Here is a 17,830-nt window from a genome sequence, read left to right as displayed (position 1 = left end):
CCCTTCTTTCAAGAGAGCTTTGGTTGCCACTCTTCACATATCCCTTGACTTCACTCCAGGAGCCTGCACAGAACCAAAAAAGGGAAGCCAGGCCCAGGTCTGGAGGGAGAAAACTTTGCTGGGTTGGGGGCATTGTGCAAATAGAGTCTTTAGGGCTTCAGAATGGATGGGAGTTGGTAAGGCTTTGCAGGAGTCAAGGGAGGGTACTAAATGGGGGAGTTGGCAGTGCCAGGATGAGCTCGCCATTGCTGGGTGGATGCTCAACCCAGCGGCACACCCTGCCCGTAGCCCGTTCCCAATGACTCCAGGACTCCAGCTCTCTCTCTTTATTTCCTCTGCTTCTTTTGGGCGATCTGGCTTTCATGGTCTTGAAGGGCACCTCCCAAAGACCATATTAGGGACCTCCGTGGCAGAAGAACACAGCTGATAAGTGTCACTGTGTCCATGTGCCGGCAGAGGTTGGTTGGCTCAGTCGGGTGAGGGCAGGTAGGGGCGGGGGTCTCCAGGGAATGGCAGGGCAGGCACCTGGTTGCAGTGGGCAATGAGGAAGATGCCAGCAGTGCCACAGACGAAGAGCGAGAGCATGGCCAGGAAGCAGACGCGGTCCAGCACGCGGCCCACCAGGAACCACTCCTCGTTCCCCTGAGGCGGAGGCACCAAGCCTGCCCTGAAGCCCTCTACCATTCTCAGCTTCCAGGCCCCCATTTGCCATTTCCTTGGGCTCTTCTCACCTATGGCCAGGCCCCAACCTGGCTGCTTCCATGGCCCCCTGGCCCTCACATCTCACCCCAGCTCCCCACTTTTTCCATCCCACCATCCTGCTCCGACATCCCCTACTCATCCTATCCCCGTTCCGGGTCCAAGCCCCTCATCTGTAGGTCCTCGCCCCCACCCCACCCCCAACTGGCTTACACTGGCAAAGTGGCTCTGCTGGTGCCGGGCGCGGGCGATGAGGTTGCAGGCTTCCACACAGGCCTGGATGGCCGGGGCGGCCTGCTTCAGGCTGCCACAGAACCCCTGGCTCTGTCCTGGCTCCAGGCCTTTCTCTGATGAGGAGAGCAGGTAACATTTGGGAGTAGGATGGAGGAAAAACACACAGAGAAGGCCTCTATCTGGGATCCCCAGCCCCTCTCCCCCATCTGCTGTGCCTTGTGCTTTGGCCCACATATCCACCCTCCCCTCCTTCTGGAGTCCCTGGGGAGGGGGGTCTTGCACTCCCCCCACGCCTCACCTAGCTTCTCCAGCACTGCCCTCACCAGCCCATTCCGCTGCCGGAAGAGGAGTTCACTGCGAGGCAGGCGGAGGGCAGCCCCCTCCCCAGCTGTACTTGACCACCCCAAGGAGCCATTCTGTAGCTGGGGCCGGATGTCCCGTACAGCCTCTGGGGCCAGCTCACAGACGTGCATCCGCAGCAGCTGGGGCAGGAGCTGCAGGAACACCTGGGGGCAGGGGAGACCCAGAGTTTGGGGAGCAGGGCTGGGCTTCTGGAAAGCCAGGCCCTTGGAGGCAGCAGTTAGGGGCAGCGACTTAGACCTCGGTATGGCTGAGCCATTCTGTGCCAGACACTAAGCTTGGGCCCCTAAACTTTTGTGCATCACTAGGACACTTGTCACAGATTCCTGGGCCCCAGCCCTGCTGTTCTGGTCCAGGATCTGTCGGGGGCAGGCCTGGGAATCTGCATTTGTAACAAGGGTCCTAGCTGACCGCTGCAGGTCGGCTGCAGATCCCACAGACTTGAGCTGGACCGCTGGGGCCGGATCCTGGCTCCTTCACCTTCCAGCTGTGAGCCTGTGGGCAAGCCACTGAACCTCTTTGTGCCTCGATTTCCTCATATGCACAGTGGGGATAATGATAACACCCCACCTGGTAGGATTTTTATGAAGATCAAATAAGTTTGTGTGTGTAAGGTGCTCAGCACTGTGCTTGGCACATAATAAGCACTCGATATTACTAATTCACTTTGGCAATTGCATCAAGAGACACGGGGCAGGTGAAAAACGTGGAGATGGGAGTGGCATAGGGGCCTTGCCTTGCGGACCCGGCGGGCCATGGAGTGTGTATGTGGGGAACGCAAGGACACGTTGAGCACGACCACGGCATTCACGACAATGAGGATGGTCACTGCCAGGAGGAAGGTCAGATACCTGTGGGGTGGGGGTGGGGGCGGGGGGCTGGGCTGGTGCTCAGGCACTCCCACACCCAGATGCCACCCCAGCCCTGGCGCCCGGGGTGCAGGGCTGGCATTGAAGATGGCAGGAAGGGGGGTACGGCAGGAGGGAGGGGGGAGGCGGGTGGGCACCACGAGCCCCAGGGGGCCTCCTGGCCTTACTTGCTGATGAGTGGCACTGCCTGGGAGGTCTCGGGCACCTTTCTGGCCACGAGGAAGAGGAAGACGGTCTGGGCCAGGAGCACGTTGATGGCGACCGTACACTTCTGGCCGCCCGCTGTCCATGATCAGAGGCCCCTCAGAGCAGGCCTCCACCTCCCCACAGTGGGGCACCAAATCCCTGCCACAGAGGAGCCCCTGCACCCCACAAGGAGCCCCCTGCCCCTGGTGCTGCGCGGCCGGGACCTGCTCTCTACCTCCCCACCTCCCGGTGGTCCCTGGGCTACTGTTCAGGCTTGGCTCCCCTCCCCCGGGCCCCCAATACCCTTGGCAGGGAGGAAGTAGATGAGGATGGCTACGGAGGAGATGAGGACGCAGGGGGCGATGATGTTGATGACATAGAAGAGGGGCTTGCGCTGGATGAGCAGGTAGAACACCACCTTCTGGTGGCCCGCGTCCTCTGCCAGTGCCGCGTGGTCCAGCAGCCTCTTGGCCGGCCGGTGCCGGATGGCCCATTCCCCGTTCTCTGCGGGCAGGCAGGGGCGGCATGGGGTGTGGGGCTGCGGCAGGGTGGCCTGTGCCCTCGGGAGCGCCCGTGGAGCTGGGCACGTTGGGGGAGAGACAGTGGGGCGGGAAAGCTGATATTTGACTTTAACACCCCCCCCTCCATTAACCTAATATCACAGCCCTTTAAAAAACTTATTTAATGGCTTACTGGAGTTTTCATCCTGAATTACATGGGATGGGGCAGACCCTTCCCAGGGTCTGGCTCTGACCCTGCAGCTTCTGGGAGAGGTCCTGGGTGGGGGGTACCTGTAAAGGCCTCTGGGTCGATGAAAATCCACTCGATGGTCTGGCCATCCTCCTGACTCAGCTGCAAATCAATCTCGTTGGTGCTGTATGTCTGGGACCTGGAGCCAAAGGGGAACAGAGAAAACCCCAGTGGGTATAGACCCCCCACCCCCGTAAGGTCATTTAGACGGTCATCTAGAGGCCACTGTGCCAGTTTGGCCTCAAAAAGTACAGTCCCCTACGCTTCTGAGCTCTCCACAGACCCCTGGCAGTGAGGCGGGGAAGGAACTTGGGCTGTCAGTTAGAACGTGGAAAATAAATTCCTCCCGAATGAGTAGCGCTCAGGTCTGCTTCTTGGAGGGGTGGAGAGGGGGTCCCTCTGCAAAGTTTCCTTTGTAGAAAAATTGTGCCCCTAAAATGTGGGGGAACCTCACGCAGGCCCCCTTCCACATCTGCAGGTGAGAAGGCGGACCCGGCCCTCCAGGAGGGGCTCAGGCCACAGACAGGCTTCAGGCCCCGAGTTCCTCTTGGTGGCATGTGGTGGTTTTGTGTGTGGCCTGCGTGTTGTGTGCCTATGTAAGCCTTCTCAGCCACCCGCCACAGGGAGGCACAGGCAGGGAAACTGAGGCAGTGAAGGAGGAGGAGCGAGGGCACTGGGCACAGGGGCCCTGGTGAGATGGGGCAGAAGTCCCCCTCTCCCCCACTGGTGGGACCCCCTTCCAGCACCCACCCTTGCATGCACACCCCCTGTCTGAGGCTGCCCCCCCCGCCCCCCACGAAGGGCCTCACTGGAAGACCAGGGAGCAGTTCTGCCAGTCGAAGGGGAAGTAGGTGACGGAGATGGGGCAGGAGGAGCGGAAGATGGCAGGCGGCAGCCAGTAGACACACCCGTCGGGGGACACGAGCACGTTGCAGTAGAGGGCCACCTCGAACACGCCGTCCACGCTGCGTGCACAGGCCAGGCCAGGCTCTGAGGGCTCAGACCCTCCCCGCAGCCCTGGCGGAGACCCTGCACCCCCAAACCAGCCCTCTGCCCGCTATGACTGGGGGCCCTGGGCACCAGTCCCGCCCCACCTGCCATCCCCTGACAGGGCTTCCCACCCACCCCCAGCAATCTCCCAGCCACCCCACCCCAGGCAGGCGCCGCTTCTCATCTCTGTCTCCCTTCAGTACTATGACTGACCTCAAGGTAAGAGCGGCTGATGTCTGTTAAGCTCTTGCAATGGGCCAGACCCTGAAGGAAGCCCTTCTTGTGCTGGCTGGCTGAATCCTGACAGCCATTCCACCCCCAGCACACCAGAGGGTGCGGCCTCAGGGAGCAAAAGTAACTGCCCAGGTGGCCCAGACCAGGGGCCGGGAGGCGGGTCTGGACTCAGGCCCCCTGGCCCTGGGTCGGAGGGCACACCCAGCCCTACCCCCAGCGTCTGCATGGCACATTTCCCAGAACCCCCTGGCTCTGCGGGGTCCCTGATGCTGTGTCCCCCCTCCCTGCCTACACCCCCCTCACTTGTTCTCCAGGACGATATCTGGCCGCCACACCATGGTGGACGGCACCCTCAGCACCCACAGGCCTTCATAGTCTTGGGGGTCCCAGCGCAGACGATAGTCGCACCACTGCTGTGGGGGAAAGGCGGGGGGTTTGCCAAGCCTCTGCTCTCCACTGCCCCCGCACACCCAGGAGATGGGGGTTCAGCCCAGGGAGGGGTCACTGGAGGCAGGGAGGAGGGGGACCGAGGCTGGGGAGCCCCGATGGAGGGGAGGGGTGTGGCAGGGTGGCCACTTACCATCTCTATCCAGACGTTGGTGGTGAGGGCCTCCTCTCGCTCATTCTGGGGGTGCACAACGGGGAACTGAGCCCCCGCCACTTGCCCGCCCCCCGATGCCCATCTCCCAAGCCCTGATGGGAGCCCCCTGGCTTCCCGGCCTCTCCCCTGCAGGGCCCAGGACCCTGGGGTGCCGCCCCTCACCCTAGCCCTGGCACAGGCCTTTGCTCACCAGGGAGATGAGGTTGGTGAGGGTGAGCTTCAGGCTGACGTTGACCACATCCGCGTCGTGCTGGGCTGGCCGCAGCTGCGGGTTGTAGTTGTGCATCAGGTCTGCAAGCAGCCGCTCCTCCTGGTTGCGGCCCTGGGCTCCTGCAACAGGCGGGGTGAGCCTGGGTGGGGGGCAGGTGTCAGGGGGCCGAGGGGCCCGCCTCGGGATGGGGTGGAGTGGAGGCGCTTGGAACTGGGGATGGGGGGCAGGTCCGGGAGCCCTCCACTCCATCCCTGAGGCCTAGGGCCCCTGCTCTGGGCCTCCCCAGACCCCCTCCCCAATCCCCAGGGTCCACACCCAGGCCAGCAGCCAGCAGCAGCAGGAGGGGCAGTGGCCCCCGGCCCCCGTGCATGGTGCCGCAGCTCTTGGCAGTGGCCCGGGTGGGGCAGCAGCTCCCAAGGTCCGGGGTAGACCCGGCTCTGGGTCTCATGTGACGCAGCTCCTACTCCCACCCCGGCCACCAGCCTGGCCCAGCCCCACCAGCTGTCTGACCACAGCCTTGTCAGCTGTCCCAGGGTGGACACAATACTGGGCTCAGATTACCTGGGCTGGGGAGGGGAGAGAGGGGCCCTGTCTGCCCCCACAGAGGCAGCCCAGCCTCCATCCCCACTCCCAGGCCCTGTGGCCTGAGCCCTATGCCCCTGGTCAAGCTGGGGGCTAAAAACACAGCCAGGGATGGAGGGGTGGGGGGAAGGAGGCGGCTGCCAAGGAAGGGCCCCAACTGAGGCTCCAGGGCAGGCAGGTGCCAGGGTGCTCCTCTGGCTCCTTCCAGGGAGGTTCCAAGGCTGTTGGGCTGGCATGTTTTGTGCATGAGCTTCTCGAGGACCCTGACGTCTTCCGGGCCACTCCACTGGACCAAGACTCCAGAGGGTAAAGTGCAGACCAGGAGACCAGTGCACGATGTCCCCTGGAGCTCTAACACTTAAAAGAATTAGGGTACCATGTCCAAACCCTCCCCAGTCCCTGAGGTATGGGGCACAGCCTGGAATGCTTAGAAGTAAGGAGGGCTGCGGGAGATGGGGAACTTGGGGCTCTAGTATCAACTCATTCAGCGGACCTTCATGGAGCCCCCAGTGTGTGGCGGGCTCGGGATTAGGCTGTGGGGAGCCAGAAGCCCAAGGCCTGGGGCTACTCACAGTCCAGCAAGACAAGCAGACAGAGTCAGATGAGGGGACCCAGAAGGGGAGGGAAGTGCTGGAAAACAGGCCCCCTTCACTCTGTGGTTGGTGATAGGGGAAGGGCCAAGGGCCAAGGGTCTCGTCACTGGCTGAGGACATGGGCTCGAGCCACCTGCCTTTTGACCACCTCTGCCAGGCAGTCAGGTCAGCACGTCTCATGCTGAGAGCAAGACAGAAAACTCAGGTTCCCTCCGTGCCACCCACCCATCCTGCCGCCACCAGCATCCAGGGGGACAGGGCGACGGGGCCTCTGAGGATGTGGTCATCCTCCCAACATTAGATGAAGTCTGCACCATCTCAGCATATGTCAGTAAACCGGAAGTCAGCAGGGTCCCTGTCCTTGGAGCTCCAGATGAAGCTGGCTCAGGCCCCAGCTCCCTGCAGAGGGGCCTCACATCCCTGCTGTCCCCGCCAGGACTTCACAGGATGGGAGCTGGGGCGGGAGTGGGGACACCTGCCTTCCCCTGTCATCTCAGGCCCTGGCTCCTGTTTCCTGAGCTGATGTGTGGGGGGCCTGTCTGCCATCCTGCGTTCAGTATGGCTCCAAGCCCCCCACTCAGCTCTAACCCCCACCCCACCTATGCCAGCTGGAATGTATTATGTCCCCCCAAACACCATTATCTTTGATGCAGTCTTGTGTGGGCAGATGTATTAGTGTTAATTAGATTTAATTCTTTGAGTGTTTCCATGGAGATGTGACCCACCCAACTGTAGTCACCTACAGTGATTAACTCTGATTAGATAATTTCCATGGAGGTGTGGCCCCGCCCATTCAGCCTGGGCCTTGATGAGTTTACTAGAGCCCTACACAAGCTCAGACAGGAGCAAGCTTGTGGCAGCCAAGAGGGACACTTTGAAGAACACACAGGAGCTGAGAGAGGAGCTGCAGCTTACAGAGCAACATTTTGGAGACAGCCTTTGAAAGCAGACTTTTGCTCCAGAGAAGCTAAGAGAAGACAAACACCCCAAGAGTAACTAAGAATAACATTTTTGAGGAGCTGCAGCCTAAAGAGGAACGTCCTGGGAGAAAGCCATTTTGAAACCAGAACTTGGAGCAGACGCCAACCACGTGCCTTCCCACCTAACAGAGGTTTTCCGGACGCCACTGGCCATCCTCCAGTGAAGGTACCTGATGACTTACCTTGGCCACTTTATGGCCTTAAGACTGTAACTTTGTAACCAAACAAACCCCCTTTACATAAGCTGATCCATTTCTAGTGTTTTGCGAAAAGGCAGCAATAGCAAACCAGAACACACCCCACCATCCCCACCCACCCTCTCCACACATCTGTGTGTAGCAGACTTTCCCTGGGGCTCACGAAGCCGGTGGCTCCTTCCCACCCAGAAGACTTTTTGCCTCCCTTCTTTGCCCTCTGGTTCCCCACCCCCAACTCAATCCCCCCACTTTTGCAGAGCAACATCTCTCTACCTCTCTAACCCCCTCCAAGTCCACACTTTTCCAAAGACCCATTCATGGTCTCTCGGGCCATCTACTCCCCCTTCCTCCCCGGGCACCAGAGGTGGGGCTGATGCTTTGACATTTCCGCCTTTCCGGCTTTCCTTCCCCACAAGCATGTGAGGGAGAAAGAGGATTATGGAGACAGATTTCCCTTCTGGTAGGAATCATGCGTCTCCCACCTGTGGAGCCTTAACCGCCTGTTTTCTCCCCTCCCTCTGCTTTGGGGAGAGAGGGCAGGGGTCTCCTCAGCATTCTCAGAAACACAGCATCTTTGAAGGGTGGCAGTTTCCTACTTCCTGGAGGGGCTGGGGGTGCAGGACCCATTTAGAGAAAATCGTCTGTAGACACCGCCCATTGTCTAATGGCTACTCTTTTGCCACCATCTACTATCAAGGTTGGAAAAGCTAAATCTTCATTTCCCAGGCTCCCTGTGGGTCAGGACAGGAATGTGAGGACGTTCTGACTAAGACAGGTCTGTTGAGGGGCTTCATGGGAAAACCTTTACTTCCTGATAAAAGGGGTCAGAAATTACTGGCCCTTTCCTGCCTTGAACAGAGATGTGAAGTTTGGAGCTGTGGCAGTCATTTTGCAACCTGGAGGCAACAAGCATGAGCCCCAAAGCCAAAGCACTAAGGAGGGAGGACTGGGCAGGCAGCAAGGGGCTTTGTTGGCCAGCTAAGCCATTGTGGCAGTCACCACCTCATGACATGTGCAAAGAGGAAACTTCATTTGTCTAAGCCACAGTTTGTTGGTTTCTCTGTTCCTTGCATCCCAGTGCATCCCTAACGAATCCACCCCCCTTGGGAAAAAGGATGGGTAGCCCTGCTAGCCTGGAAAGAGTGTATGGGGACACTTCTTGGTTTCCCCGGAAGCTGATCCTAGGGGTGTGCCTTCCTGGGGAGGGAAAGAGTTAAGAGTTCCACCGACAGCAGTGAGTGGGCCCATCCTGACCTGGTACCCAGCGAAACCAGTGCTAGGGGATCCAGTGCTGCTGGTAGAAAGTGCTATGCCTGTGGGAACCTGTGAGAGGCAACCTGGGTCCAGTGTGGAATTTTTGGGTGGCCTCTCTGGAAGATTCATGAACCAGGGGCTGACACAACAGAGGAGTCACCCTGCGGTTAGAACAGCACCACCGTGTGGCAGAGTAAAGCAACGACAAAAGCCAACGGACCCTCTCATCTCATCTCTCCCAGAATTGATGGGTGATTCCAAGGAGGTCTCAGATTTCCTGCATCAGTCGGTGTTAAGTCCAAGCTAGTTTTCCTTTTAGGAGGAAAAAATTAAAGATTTGTACACAGAGTTTGTGGACACTTCCTACCGGAAGGAACTAGAGAAGGTGGTGGTTTTCAATGGTTTTCTTTTTCCCTCAGTACCTCTGAAGATTAAAACAAATCTCATCCTGCTTTTGCTTGGTGGGTTAGAGTATTTGCAGATAAAAATTAATTTTAAAAATATGTTTTAAAAAATTCTCATTTTCCATGTACCTGAGCTAATGAAATTCTACCTTCCCTCTGAGATGAGAAAGTGGTGAGCCTGTGCATCCAGGAGGTGGGCAACTGGGCCCTCTCTCAGTCACCGTGCCAGGCCTGGATGCGAGAGACCTGGGCACAAGCCCCTCGAGGTGGGTGTGGGGTGGGTGTGTGTGTCAGGGATCCATCTTCCCTGACCCAGCCCACGAATGACCAACGGGTTAAATAATCACCCCCGAAATTTGCACAACACACAAAAGTACCTTTACTCCCACTGGCAAATTCAATTTTCACAACCCCCCGTGAGCAGGGCTCATGATACACACATTTTGCAGGTGAGAAAACTGGAGCTAAGAGGTGAGGAGCGGCTCACCCAAGGCACACTGGTACAGATCACCCCCCAATTTCAGAGCTTAAAACCACAAACACTGATTATCTGAGGGTCAGGAAACCGGGAGTGGCCCAGCTGGGTGGTTCTGGCTCGGGGGCGTCAGTGGGGCCGCTGTCCCCTGCTTCCAGGCCCACCTCGGGGTTGCCGGCAGGAGGCCTCAGTTCTATGCCATGTGGGCCTTTCCCTGGGGCTGCTGCACAGGCAGCCAGCGTTCCCCAGGTAAGACAGAGACGAGAGGGGAGGAGAGAGAGGGGCTGTGGAGAGAGAGACAAAGGGGAAGAGATGGAAGCTGCGATACTTTTAGTCTCCTCTCAGAAGTGACAGAACATCACTTCTGCCTCACTCAACGGGGACAGTGTGGGAGGGACTGCACTCAGGCACAAACACCAGGGGGTCCTGGGGCCACCTTGGAGATGGCCTACCACAGAGACCCACGTCTCCGGGCTCCTGCGGCCTCAGCCTTTAGCCCTGGCCTTGTGATAAGACTGGGAGCAGGGCCTCCCTTTGGGGTAGGGTTGCTGGATTTAGCAAATAAGAATACAGGACGCCCAGTTAAATTTGAATTTCAGATAAACCACGAATACTTTTGTAGCATAAGTATGTCCCCAATAAGTCTACTTTGAGGGGGAGGAGCAGGTGCTCATCAGGGCGAGGGGCTCCTGAGGGGGCACCCAGTGGAGGGCTCTAGGATGGTGTGTGGGACCTGAGGGTGACAGGCTGACCCTTGGCCTTTGTGGACACTGAGCCTGACCCTCGTACCCCAGTCCTCAGGTTCCCAGAGACACAGCAGTCAAGACAGAAAGGCCCGGGAAGGGACATTCTGCAACCCCAGTGCCCCTGCCCCAGACCTCCCCTAACGGGCCTGGAGGAGGAGGCACACCCAATCTCTGCTCCAGGGGGGCCTCAGAAACCTGAGCCTGAGGGGTGGGTGGGAGGAGGGTGGCTGGAGAAGCCAAAAGTGAAGGTGCACAATCCTGTCTGCCCTACCCCCCACTTGGGGATCAGGGTTGGGGAGGCGGGAAAGAGGCCGTGCCGGGCTGGCTGGGTTTTCCTGTCCCCCAGGGAATCCCCGGTGAGGCAGGCCTGAGTGATGTGAGGAGTGGGGCTTCTCCCTTCCTCCCTTGAACCAGGAGAGCAGGTGCTCCTCTCTGCCCCAGACTTGTGAGACAGTCTGGGCTAAAGTCTCAGGAGCTGATGTCCCTAGGGGGAGAGCATTTCATCTCACAGAACGCCTGTCCCCCTCCCGGCCCCCATCCCCTCCAGGCCAGGGGCCCTGCCCACCTGGAGGCTCCCTGGGCACCGGGGCAGGCCCCCCTAGAGGAAGCGCTTGTCCTTCTCTTGGTAGGAGAAGGGGTCCCCGGGGAAAGGCTGTGCTGGAGGCTGGTTGTAGGCGCCCTGCAGGAAGATCCAGGCTGTGCCCACCACCATGATGGGCGTCACCACAAAGAGGCAGAGCCGGTCCACTGTGCGGGCCACCCGGTTCCAGCTGTCCTTCTCCTGGGGGTGGGGCCGAGACAGCGGGGTGAGGGGGGCCCCCAAGCCCAGAACTCCAACGTGGGGCCTGGCAATGGAGGCAGAGGCCTGGCCCCAGCGAGGATCCAGGCCCCCACGACCACAGCAGGCCTGTGCGGGAGGCAGAGAGCAGACCGTGGCCTCCCTCCCGCTCCCTGTCCCTCCTCACCCCTCCCAGCCCTTAGGCTGCTGCTAGCCCCCATGGGAGCTGGAAAAAGGCCCCCTTTCCTCAAGAAAGAATTTTTTTAAGTTAGTATAACACCAAACAACCATGTGCGGCTGCCTTTTAAATGTCTGGGAGGTATCGGGCTTGGACTTGGTCAGGGGCAGGAAATGATTGGCAGCTGGGCCAGGGAAAGGGCTCTAAAGGATGTGTAGAGCATGGATGGGACAGGGCGCGGCGGTGTGCCTGTGCTTTATTGAGCGTGTGCTGCTATGGGGGTCTGTAGGTGGGACTCTCCCTCCCTGGGGGGCCTGGAATCTGTGCACCCGCCATACCCTCCTTCACATAAGTTGGGATGTGTCTCTAAGGGGTACCATGTCCCTTTAAGATAGGCTACTCTTAGGCAGTGCACCGCCTGAACTCCTGTATGTGGCAACCACGGGGCCTCCTACCTTGTTGTAGTTGTTCTGGTCCCTCATGTGTTTGACAATGAAGTTGGCCCCATCCACAGCTGGCTTCAGCTCGTTGAAGAGCTCCTGCTGGGCCTGCTCAGAGCTCGACGGGGGCCGGCCTGTAGACAACGGCCAGAGAGGGGGCCTGAGGCCTGGCCCCACTCCGGCCTCCCACAGATGGGCAGAGCCCCAAGGCTACCAGGGAACCCACGTGCGGTGGTGAGACGCCGGGCCAGCCCATGCCGCTCCGACTGCTTTTCGAACATGAGGTCACTGCGGGACTTGAGCAAGAAGTACTCCTCGGCCTTGTTGATGTAGCCCAAGGAGCTGCTCCTTCGGACCAGGGCCCCGGGGCCAGGCCCGTCCTCCGCCGGGCGGGACATGTGCAGGAGCTCCGGCAGCGTCTCCAGGAAGAGCTGTGGTGGGTCGGACCATTTTACAAACTCATCCTGAGTTTTTATCTAACATTTGTGACTCCATTCCTGACTGACAGAAAGTACTCTCCAGTCTGACCTTCCGATCCCCTATAGATGGACACTCAGGTTGCTTCCAACTTTTCCCTGCTACTCACAGCACAGAGAACTCATTCATTGAAAATAAATTTATATGAAAAAAAGTAAGGAAAATGCCCGTCCCCCAAATGCTTGAAGACACAAAAAGTTGTGAAACTCCTCTCAGCTGTCCTGAAACCATGGCCTGGCTCTGGGGCAAGAGCAGCCCCTCCTGCTCCCCCTGCCCCTAGTCTTCACTTTCTGCTTTTTAAATTGACGGATGACAGACAGAGTAAAATGAGCAATTGTAAGCCTGCAGCTAGGTGAACACACAGATGTGCTCACCTGCATAACCACTGTTCAGGGAAGGCAGTGGACCTCACCCCCAAAGGTTCCCTCAAGTCTCCCCAGTCAGTTCCGACCACCCCCCGAGGTAACCACCAGCCTGACTTCTATCACTGAAGGTTGATTGTGCCAGTTCTTGAACTTTCTAGAAACGAAAATATGCACTATGTGAGTTTTTGCTCCTGGCTTTTTTCCATCAAAGTTTCATCTGTGAGAGGCGGCGGCGCTGCGGGGGGCGTGGAGAAGCCTGCGCCCCTTCCCCTGCAGACGGACAGGGGGCGAGCGACCGGTTTTGGCCGTGGAGAGCCCTCACCTTCCTGACTCCCTCAGACAGCACGTGGGTGCTGGGCGTCCGGAAGTGGATGTTGAGCACGATGACACAGATCACCACGACCATGGCCACCAGCACCATGCCGAAGAGCAGGAACCTGCGGGCACACGCTCAGCCGGGAGCCCGAGGGCGGGGCCAGCGCGGGAGGGGCGGGTGGGCGGGGCCAGCGCGGGAGGGGCTTGGGCGTCACTCACTTGCCGATGAGCGGGATGGCCAGGGATGTGGGCGGCAGTCGCTTGGAGATGAGCAGCAGGAAGACGGACTGGGCCAGGAGCACGGAAATGGCCACTGACGTCTTCTCGCCACCTAGGAGGACCCCAGACTCAGCTGTGACCTCTGACTCCAAGCCCAGGTCAGCTGGGGTGCAGCGTCCAACTGTGGTCCCTACCACCGCTTTTCACAAGGCCACGGCCCCCTGATTAAAAACTAGGGCTATGGAGACAGAGTACCTGGGTTCAAATCCTGGCTCTGCTGCTTACCAGCTGGGTGATCTTGGTCAAGTCACTTAACCTCTCTGTGCCTCAGTTTTCTCAACAGTTAAAGGTTGATATGGATAATGCCTCCTCCCTGGGTGGTTGTGGGGGCCCAGGAAGAGTGTGTGGAATCCTGTTACCTGCCTGCACGGTGAGTGCCCCACAAACACCAGCTCTCTTTACCCTGCCAGCCCCTCTTCCCTCAGGCTGCCAGGGCCTCCTGCTCCTGGGTGTCCTCCTAGCACGGGGTTAACATCCACCTTCCTGCCCTTCACTCCAAGACCCCAGGGCAGTACCACCCGGCCCCTCCCCACCAAGCACCTGGGCCCAGGGCACTGTGGCTGGCTGCTGAGGTCCCACAGTCCACACCCCTGCCCAGCCTTGTCTCCCCGCGGCCTCTTCACTTGCAATGCTCCCCCCACCTGTCTCTGTCTGGTGTAGCCCCCACTGTGCTTCAGGGTCCAGCTCAAGCACGGCCTCTCCCAGGAAGCCTCCCCCCATGCCCCTCGGCTGAAATGGCCCCAGCCCCAGCCCTTAGGCTACGCTCTGGGGCCTGTGGTTTCTACCCTGTCTGCCAGGGGCAGGGGCTGGGCCATGTTTGTCACCAGAACTTGCTGGGCCCTGCTCATTGGAAGAATTCTGAAATTATTAAATCATTGCCTCCTGAAGCCAAGCGAGTGTACATGTCCTAGAGGCTTCCTAGAGACCCCATTATTCGCCATGGGTTCAACATTTACAGGCCTGCTGAGTGCCGTATCCACGGACACACAGTGCTGGCCACGACAGACCCGGACTCTGGCTTGACCGGGGGACAGTCCCGTGGCTCTCTCCGGGGTCCTTGGGAAGCCTGCCGTGTCTGGCAGAATTAGGGTCCCGGAGGGACAGCGCCCCCAGCGGCTTTGTCCATTTGGGGGATGTCAGGCAGGGTCTCTGAGCTTCCCCCTGCCTGGCTTTGTGGCCCAGGAGGAAGTGGGGTGCCCCCAGCCCCCCAGGAGAGGCTGCCCAGGCAGGCGGGGAGGGGCACGGACGCTCACTGTCGGCCGGCAGGTAGAAGACCAGAGTGACCATGAAGGAGATGAGCACGCAGGGCACCAGGATGTTGATGACGTAGAAGAGCGGCTTGCGGCGGATGATGAGGTAGAACGTGACGTCCTGGTGGCCGCGACTGTCCAGCGGGACCCTGGGGTCCACGTTGATCCTGGCTGGCCGGTGCACTATCTCCCACTCCCCATTCTCTGAGGGCGGCACAAGGAGGGCCCGAGGGGAGTCAGGGGTGTCTCGGGACAGGATGAGGGTGGAGCCAGCAGGAGTAGAGGGAAGGAGTGGGTTCAACCCACAAGGAGGGAGTTTTCTTCTGCCACAGATTTTTTTGTCAAGGCTGGGGCCATACAGGCTCCAAAGAGGGAGTATGCTCTGGCTCAAAGGGAACCATGAACCAAAAATAGGTCTCAGGTTACAGTGACAGAGTAAAAAAGTGTTCTCAGTTATTAAGCTTGACTTCCTAAGTAAAAAAAAAATAGCCAAGTGGACATGGATTGGGCTGCCCTCTTTAGCTTGGGTCTCCAGGAAAATGAGCCAGTGCGAGGTAAGACGCTCCCACCCACTTCCTGGGGGAAACAGGACCAGTGGGATGTGGGTATATCTGATGACCGGGGTGAGCCCAGTCACAGGAGGTGGCATTGGGAGGGGGCAGCCCCAACCACACCCCTGGGTCCTCCTGGGGCCAGGAAAGACAAACACCTCTTCATCCATCTATCAGCCACATCCAACCCCAAGAGACCCCTGTCAGACCCAGAAGAGTGTTCTAACCTGGGCTGGGGTTGGTGGGGCAGCCTGGGGTGGTGGCACCCTGTCCCACAGGCCTCCCAGCTGGGCCCCCCTGTCATTGAGCTGAATGTGTGTATGTGTGTATGTCTGTGTGTTTCTCTGTGGGTTGTGTGTCCGTGTCTGCATGTTGCTGTCTTCTGTGTGTGCATGTGTGCACGTAGATTGGTATGTGTCTACGTTTATCTGTGTATCTGTGTGTCAGTGTCTTAGGTGTACGTGTGTGTGCATGCATCTGTGTGCGTGGGTGTCTGTGTGTTTCTCTGGGGGTCTCCATGTGTCCGTGTCCATCCAGGTGTCATTGTCCTGTGTGTGTGCATGTGTGTCTCTGAGTGTGTGTGCATGCACATGAGGGGATGCCTGGGGGGCTCTGTGCACCTGTGAAGCCCTCGGGGTCAATGATGATCCACTCCACTGGGTAGGTGCGGCCCTCTTCATCTTCCTCCTGCTTCAGGCTCAGGGTGAGCTCCTTGGCCGTGTATTTGAGCGAGCTGGAGAGGGCGGTGGGGAGAGGCAGACACTCAGCCTCTGCGGCCACCCATGGGAGGAGAGCTCTTCAGGGAGGTCCACGTTCAGAGAGGGCCTCTGTGGGAGGGGGAGGGATTCTAATCAGGACAAGGCGAGTGTCCTGGGGTGAGGGGGTGCCAGAAGAAGTGAGTGCACCTGAACTTGAGGGAGCAGTTCTGCCAGTCGAAGGGGAAGTAGGTGACGGAGATGGGGCAGGAGGAGCGGAAGATGGCAGGCGGCAGCCAGTAGACACAGCCTGAGGGATAGATGAGCACGTTGCAGGCGTAGGAAATCTGGAAGGAGCCGTCATTGCTGGAGGACAGGGACAAGGGCCACAGTGAGCACCGGCCAGCTCGGGCTGGCAGGGCCGGGGGAGGCAGAGGAGGGAGGGCAGTCAGGAGCTGGGGCTGGGGGGGGAGGCTGTAAGGGAGGGAGGCGGGGTGATGGAGAGGGCAGAATGAGGAGGGTTCTGGCCCAACTTATTCTCCAGCACAATCTCCGGGAGCCACAGCATGTCAGGGGGCAGGCGCAGGACACTGATGTTCCCAAAATCTTTGGCCTCCCACTGTAGCCGACTGTCGTTCCAGCCCTGGAAGCCCCAAAGGCGTCTCAGCAGTGGGCTCTGCTGCTGTCCTGGCCCGCTCCCCATCCCTCTTGCCCATCCCTGGGGGCAGCCTGGACAGACAGAGTCTGGGCACTGTGACCAAAGAGGCTTGCAGGAGACGGGTGTAGAGTTGGGGACCGAGGTCTGTCCTGTACAGCTGTGTAGGATGTGCACTGCATAGTTAAGGGAACACTATTTGCATTGTGGGCATAGATTTGTCTCCGTACTATGGACTTTTAACAGGGCAGATGAGTGTCTTCTAATAAAATCAGGATACTGTGACAATTTTCCCACAGATGGAGAGTGCCACTTGGCTTGAAGGCAGCATTTGGGCTAGTGGCTCCACTGGCTGGGGGAGGGCAGCTGGGCCCGGGGTTTCTCTGTAGGCAGGAGCCAGCCCTCCTGGGTGACAGTGTCCAAGGAGGCTAGGGATCCCCAAGTGGAAGTGAGCAGGGGGGAGCCTGGGCCTTGCACCCTACTGCCGTCTCTGAGCGGGGGGTTCTTACGTGCTCAATCCACACGTTAGTGGTGAGGGTCTCCTCGACTTCTTTCTGTAATCAGATGAGAAAAGAGACCCCAGGGGACTTTCAGCCAGACACAGTCACCAGCACTGCCCTCAGCTGGCACCCAGGCCATCGGGAGTGGACGGGCACACAGGCCAGCAGGGAGGGACATGTCCTGTGCAGTGTGTCAGGGGCGTGGAGCCAGAGGGGAAGGGGCAGCAGCCCTGGGAAAGGGCCCTACTAAGCACAAAGAGGGGCTACCAGGCGGTCTCTTCCACACTTATCCCAGGCAGGGAAGCCCTCCCCGCCCTCCCTCTCCCCTCCCTAACCGGCCCCAGGAGGGGCTCTCACCAGGGAGATGAGGTTGGAGAGGGTGAGGCCCAGAGAGATGGCCACGCTGTCCTCTTGGTGCTCCACGGGCCGCAGCTCCTTTTTGTAGCCCTTCTCCTTGAACAGGTGCCGGATCAGCCGCTCCTCCTCATTCAGGGCCCAGCTGCCTGGGGAGGGACGGGGGACCCCGGAAAGAAGCTGCTCTGAGCTCCCTGGAGGCCGGCCCATCCCAGGGAGAGCAGCAGCATGGGAGTGGAGGGTGGGCGTGATGTTGGGTGAGGGAACTCCATGCAGGAGGGGTGGAAGGTGCTGTGCATTGGGGGCCCCCAGTGGGTGTCACAAGGGGACCCTTCAGTGTGAGGGTGATATCCGCTCTTACCGCACACGACCACTGTAGCCAGTAGCCCCAGCATCAGCCCGGGCCCCGCCATCCTGTTCCACTGATGGGGCTGCGCCTGGACCTCTGGTCCCGTCAGTCCGGCTGGAGAATGTGGGTGGGCGGGAGAGGGGACAGGTGCAGGGTGGGGGCGGGGGGCCAAAGAGAAGAGGCAGCCGGAAACGCAATCTGATCCTGCTGGGCTCCTCTGCAGGGGCAGGTGGTGTGGGGGTGGGGACGGGCTGGCCAAGGACATGAGGCAGGGAGCTG

At 59.4% G+C, this 17,830-nt stretch overlaps 2 protein-coding genes across 3 annotated transcripts; both read right to left on the bottom strand.

Annotated features, from left to right (window-relative positions):
- Window positions 1-326: 326 nt before the first annotated feature.
- Window positions 327-5,504, bottom strand: CHRNG (cholinergic receptor nicotinic gamma subunit). Its single transcript, XM_037849442.1, has 12 exons — window positions 5,450-5,504; window positions 5,114-5,253; window positions 4,903-4,947; window positions 4,626-4,735; window positions 3,908-4,063; window positions 3,140-3,237; window positions 2,652-2,852; window positions 2,330-2,444; window positions 2,030-2,144; window positions 1,232-1,439; window positions 913-1,046; window positions 327-642 (listed from the first exon to the last, which is right to left on the bottom strand). The coding sequence occupies exons 1-12, from the start codon at window positions 5,502-5,504 to the stop codon at window positions 469-471; spliced, it is 1,551 nt and encodes a 516-aa protein (XP_037705370.1). The 3' UTR covers window positions 327-468.
- CHRND (cholinergic receptor nicotinic delta subunit) lies at window positions 5,183-17,665 on the bottom strand. Of its 2 annotated transcripts, none has more exons than XM_037849441.1 (13): window positions 17,564-17,665; window positions 17,206-17,351; window positions 16,858-16,902; window positions 16,227-16,336; window positions 15,904-16,059; window positions 15,619-15,731; window positions 14,451-14,651; window positions 13,138-13,249; window positions 12,926-13,040; window positions 11,988-12,192; window positions 11,777-11,895; window positions 10,931-11,146; window positions 5,183-5,253 (listed from the first exon to the last, which is right to left on the bottom strand). In XM_037849441.1, the coding sequence occupies exons 1-12, from the start codon at window positions 17,613-17,615 to the stop codon at window positions 10,964-10,966; spliced, it is 1,557 nt and encodes a 518-aa protein (XP_037705369.1). In that variant the 5' UTR covers window positions 17,616-17,665; the 3' UTR covers window positions 5,183-5,253; window positions 10,931-10,963. The 2 variants fall into 2 exon arrangements, with proteins under 2 accessions (XP_037705369.1, XP_037705368.1); XM_037849440.1 differs by lacking the exon at window positions 5,183-5,253 and adding an exon at window positions 9,564-10,849.
- Between the last annotated feature and the right edge of the window lie 165 nt (window positions 17,666-17,830).

Source organism: Choloepus didactylus, chromosome 9, assembly GCF_015220235.1.
Source record: "Choloepus didactylus isolate mChoDid1 chromosome 9, mChoDid1.pri, whole genome shotgun sequence".
Taxonomy (NCBI): domain Eukaryota; kingdom Metazoa; phylum Chordata; class Mammalia; order Pilosa; family Megalonychidae; genus Choloepus; species Choloepus didactylus.
The sequence above is the reverse complement of the archived record's forward strand: the minus strand, read 5'-3'. Positions and strand labels throughout refer to the sequence as shown.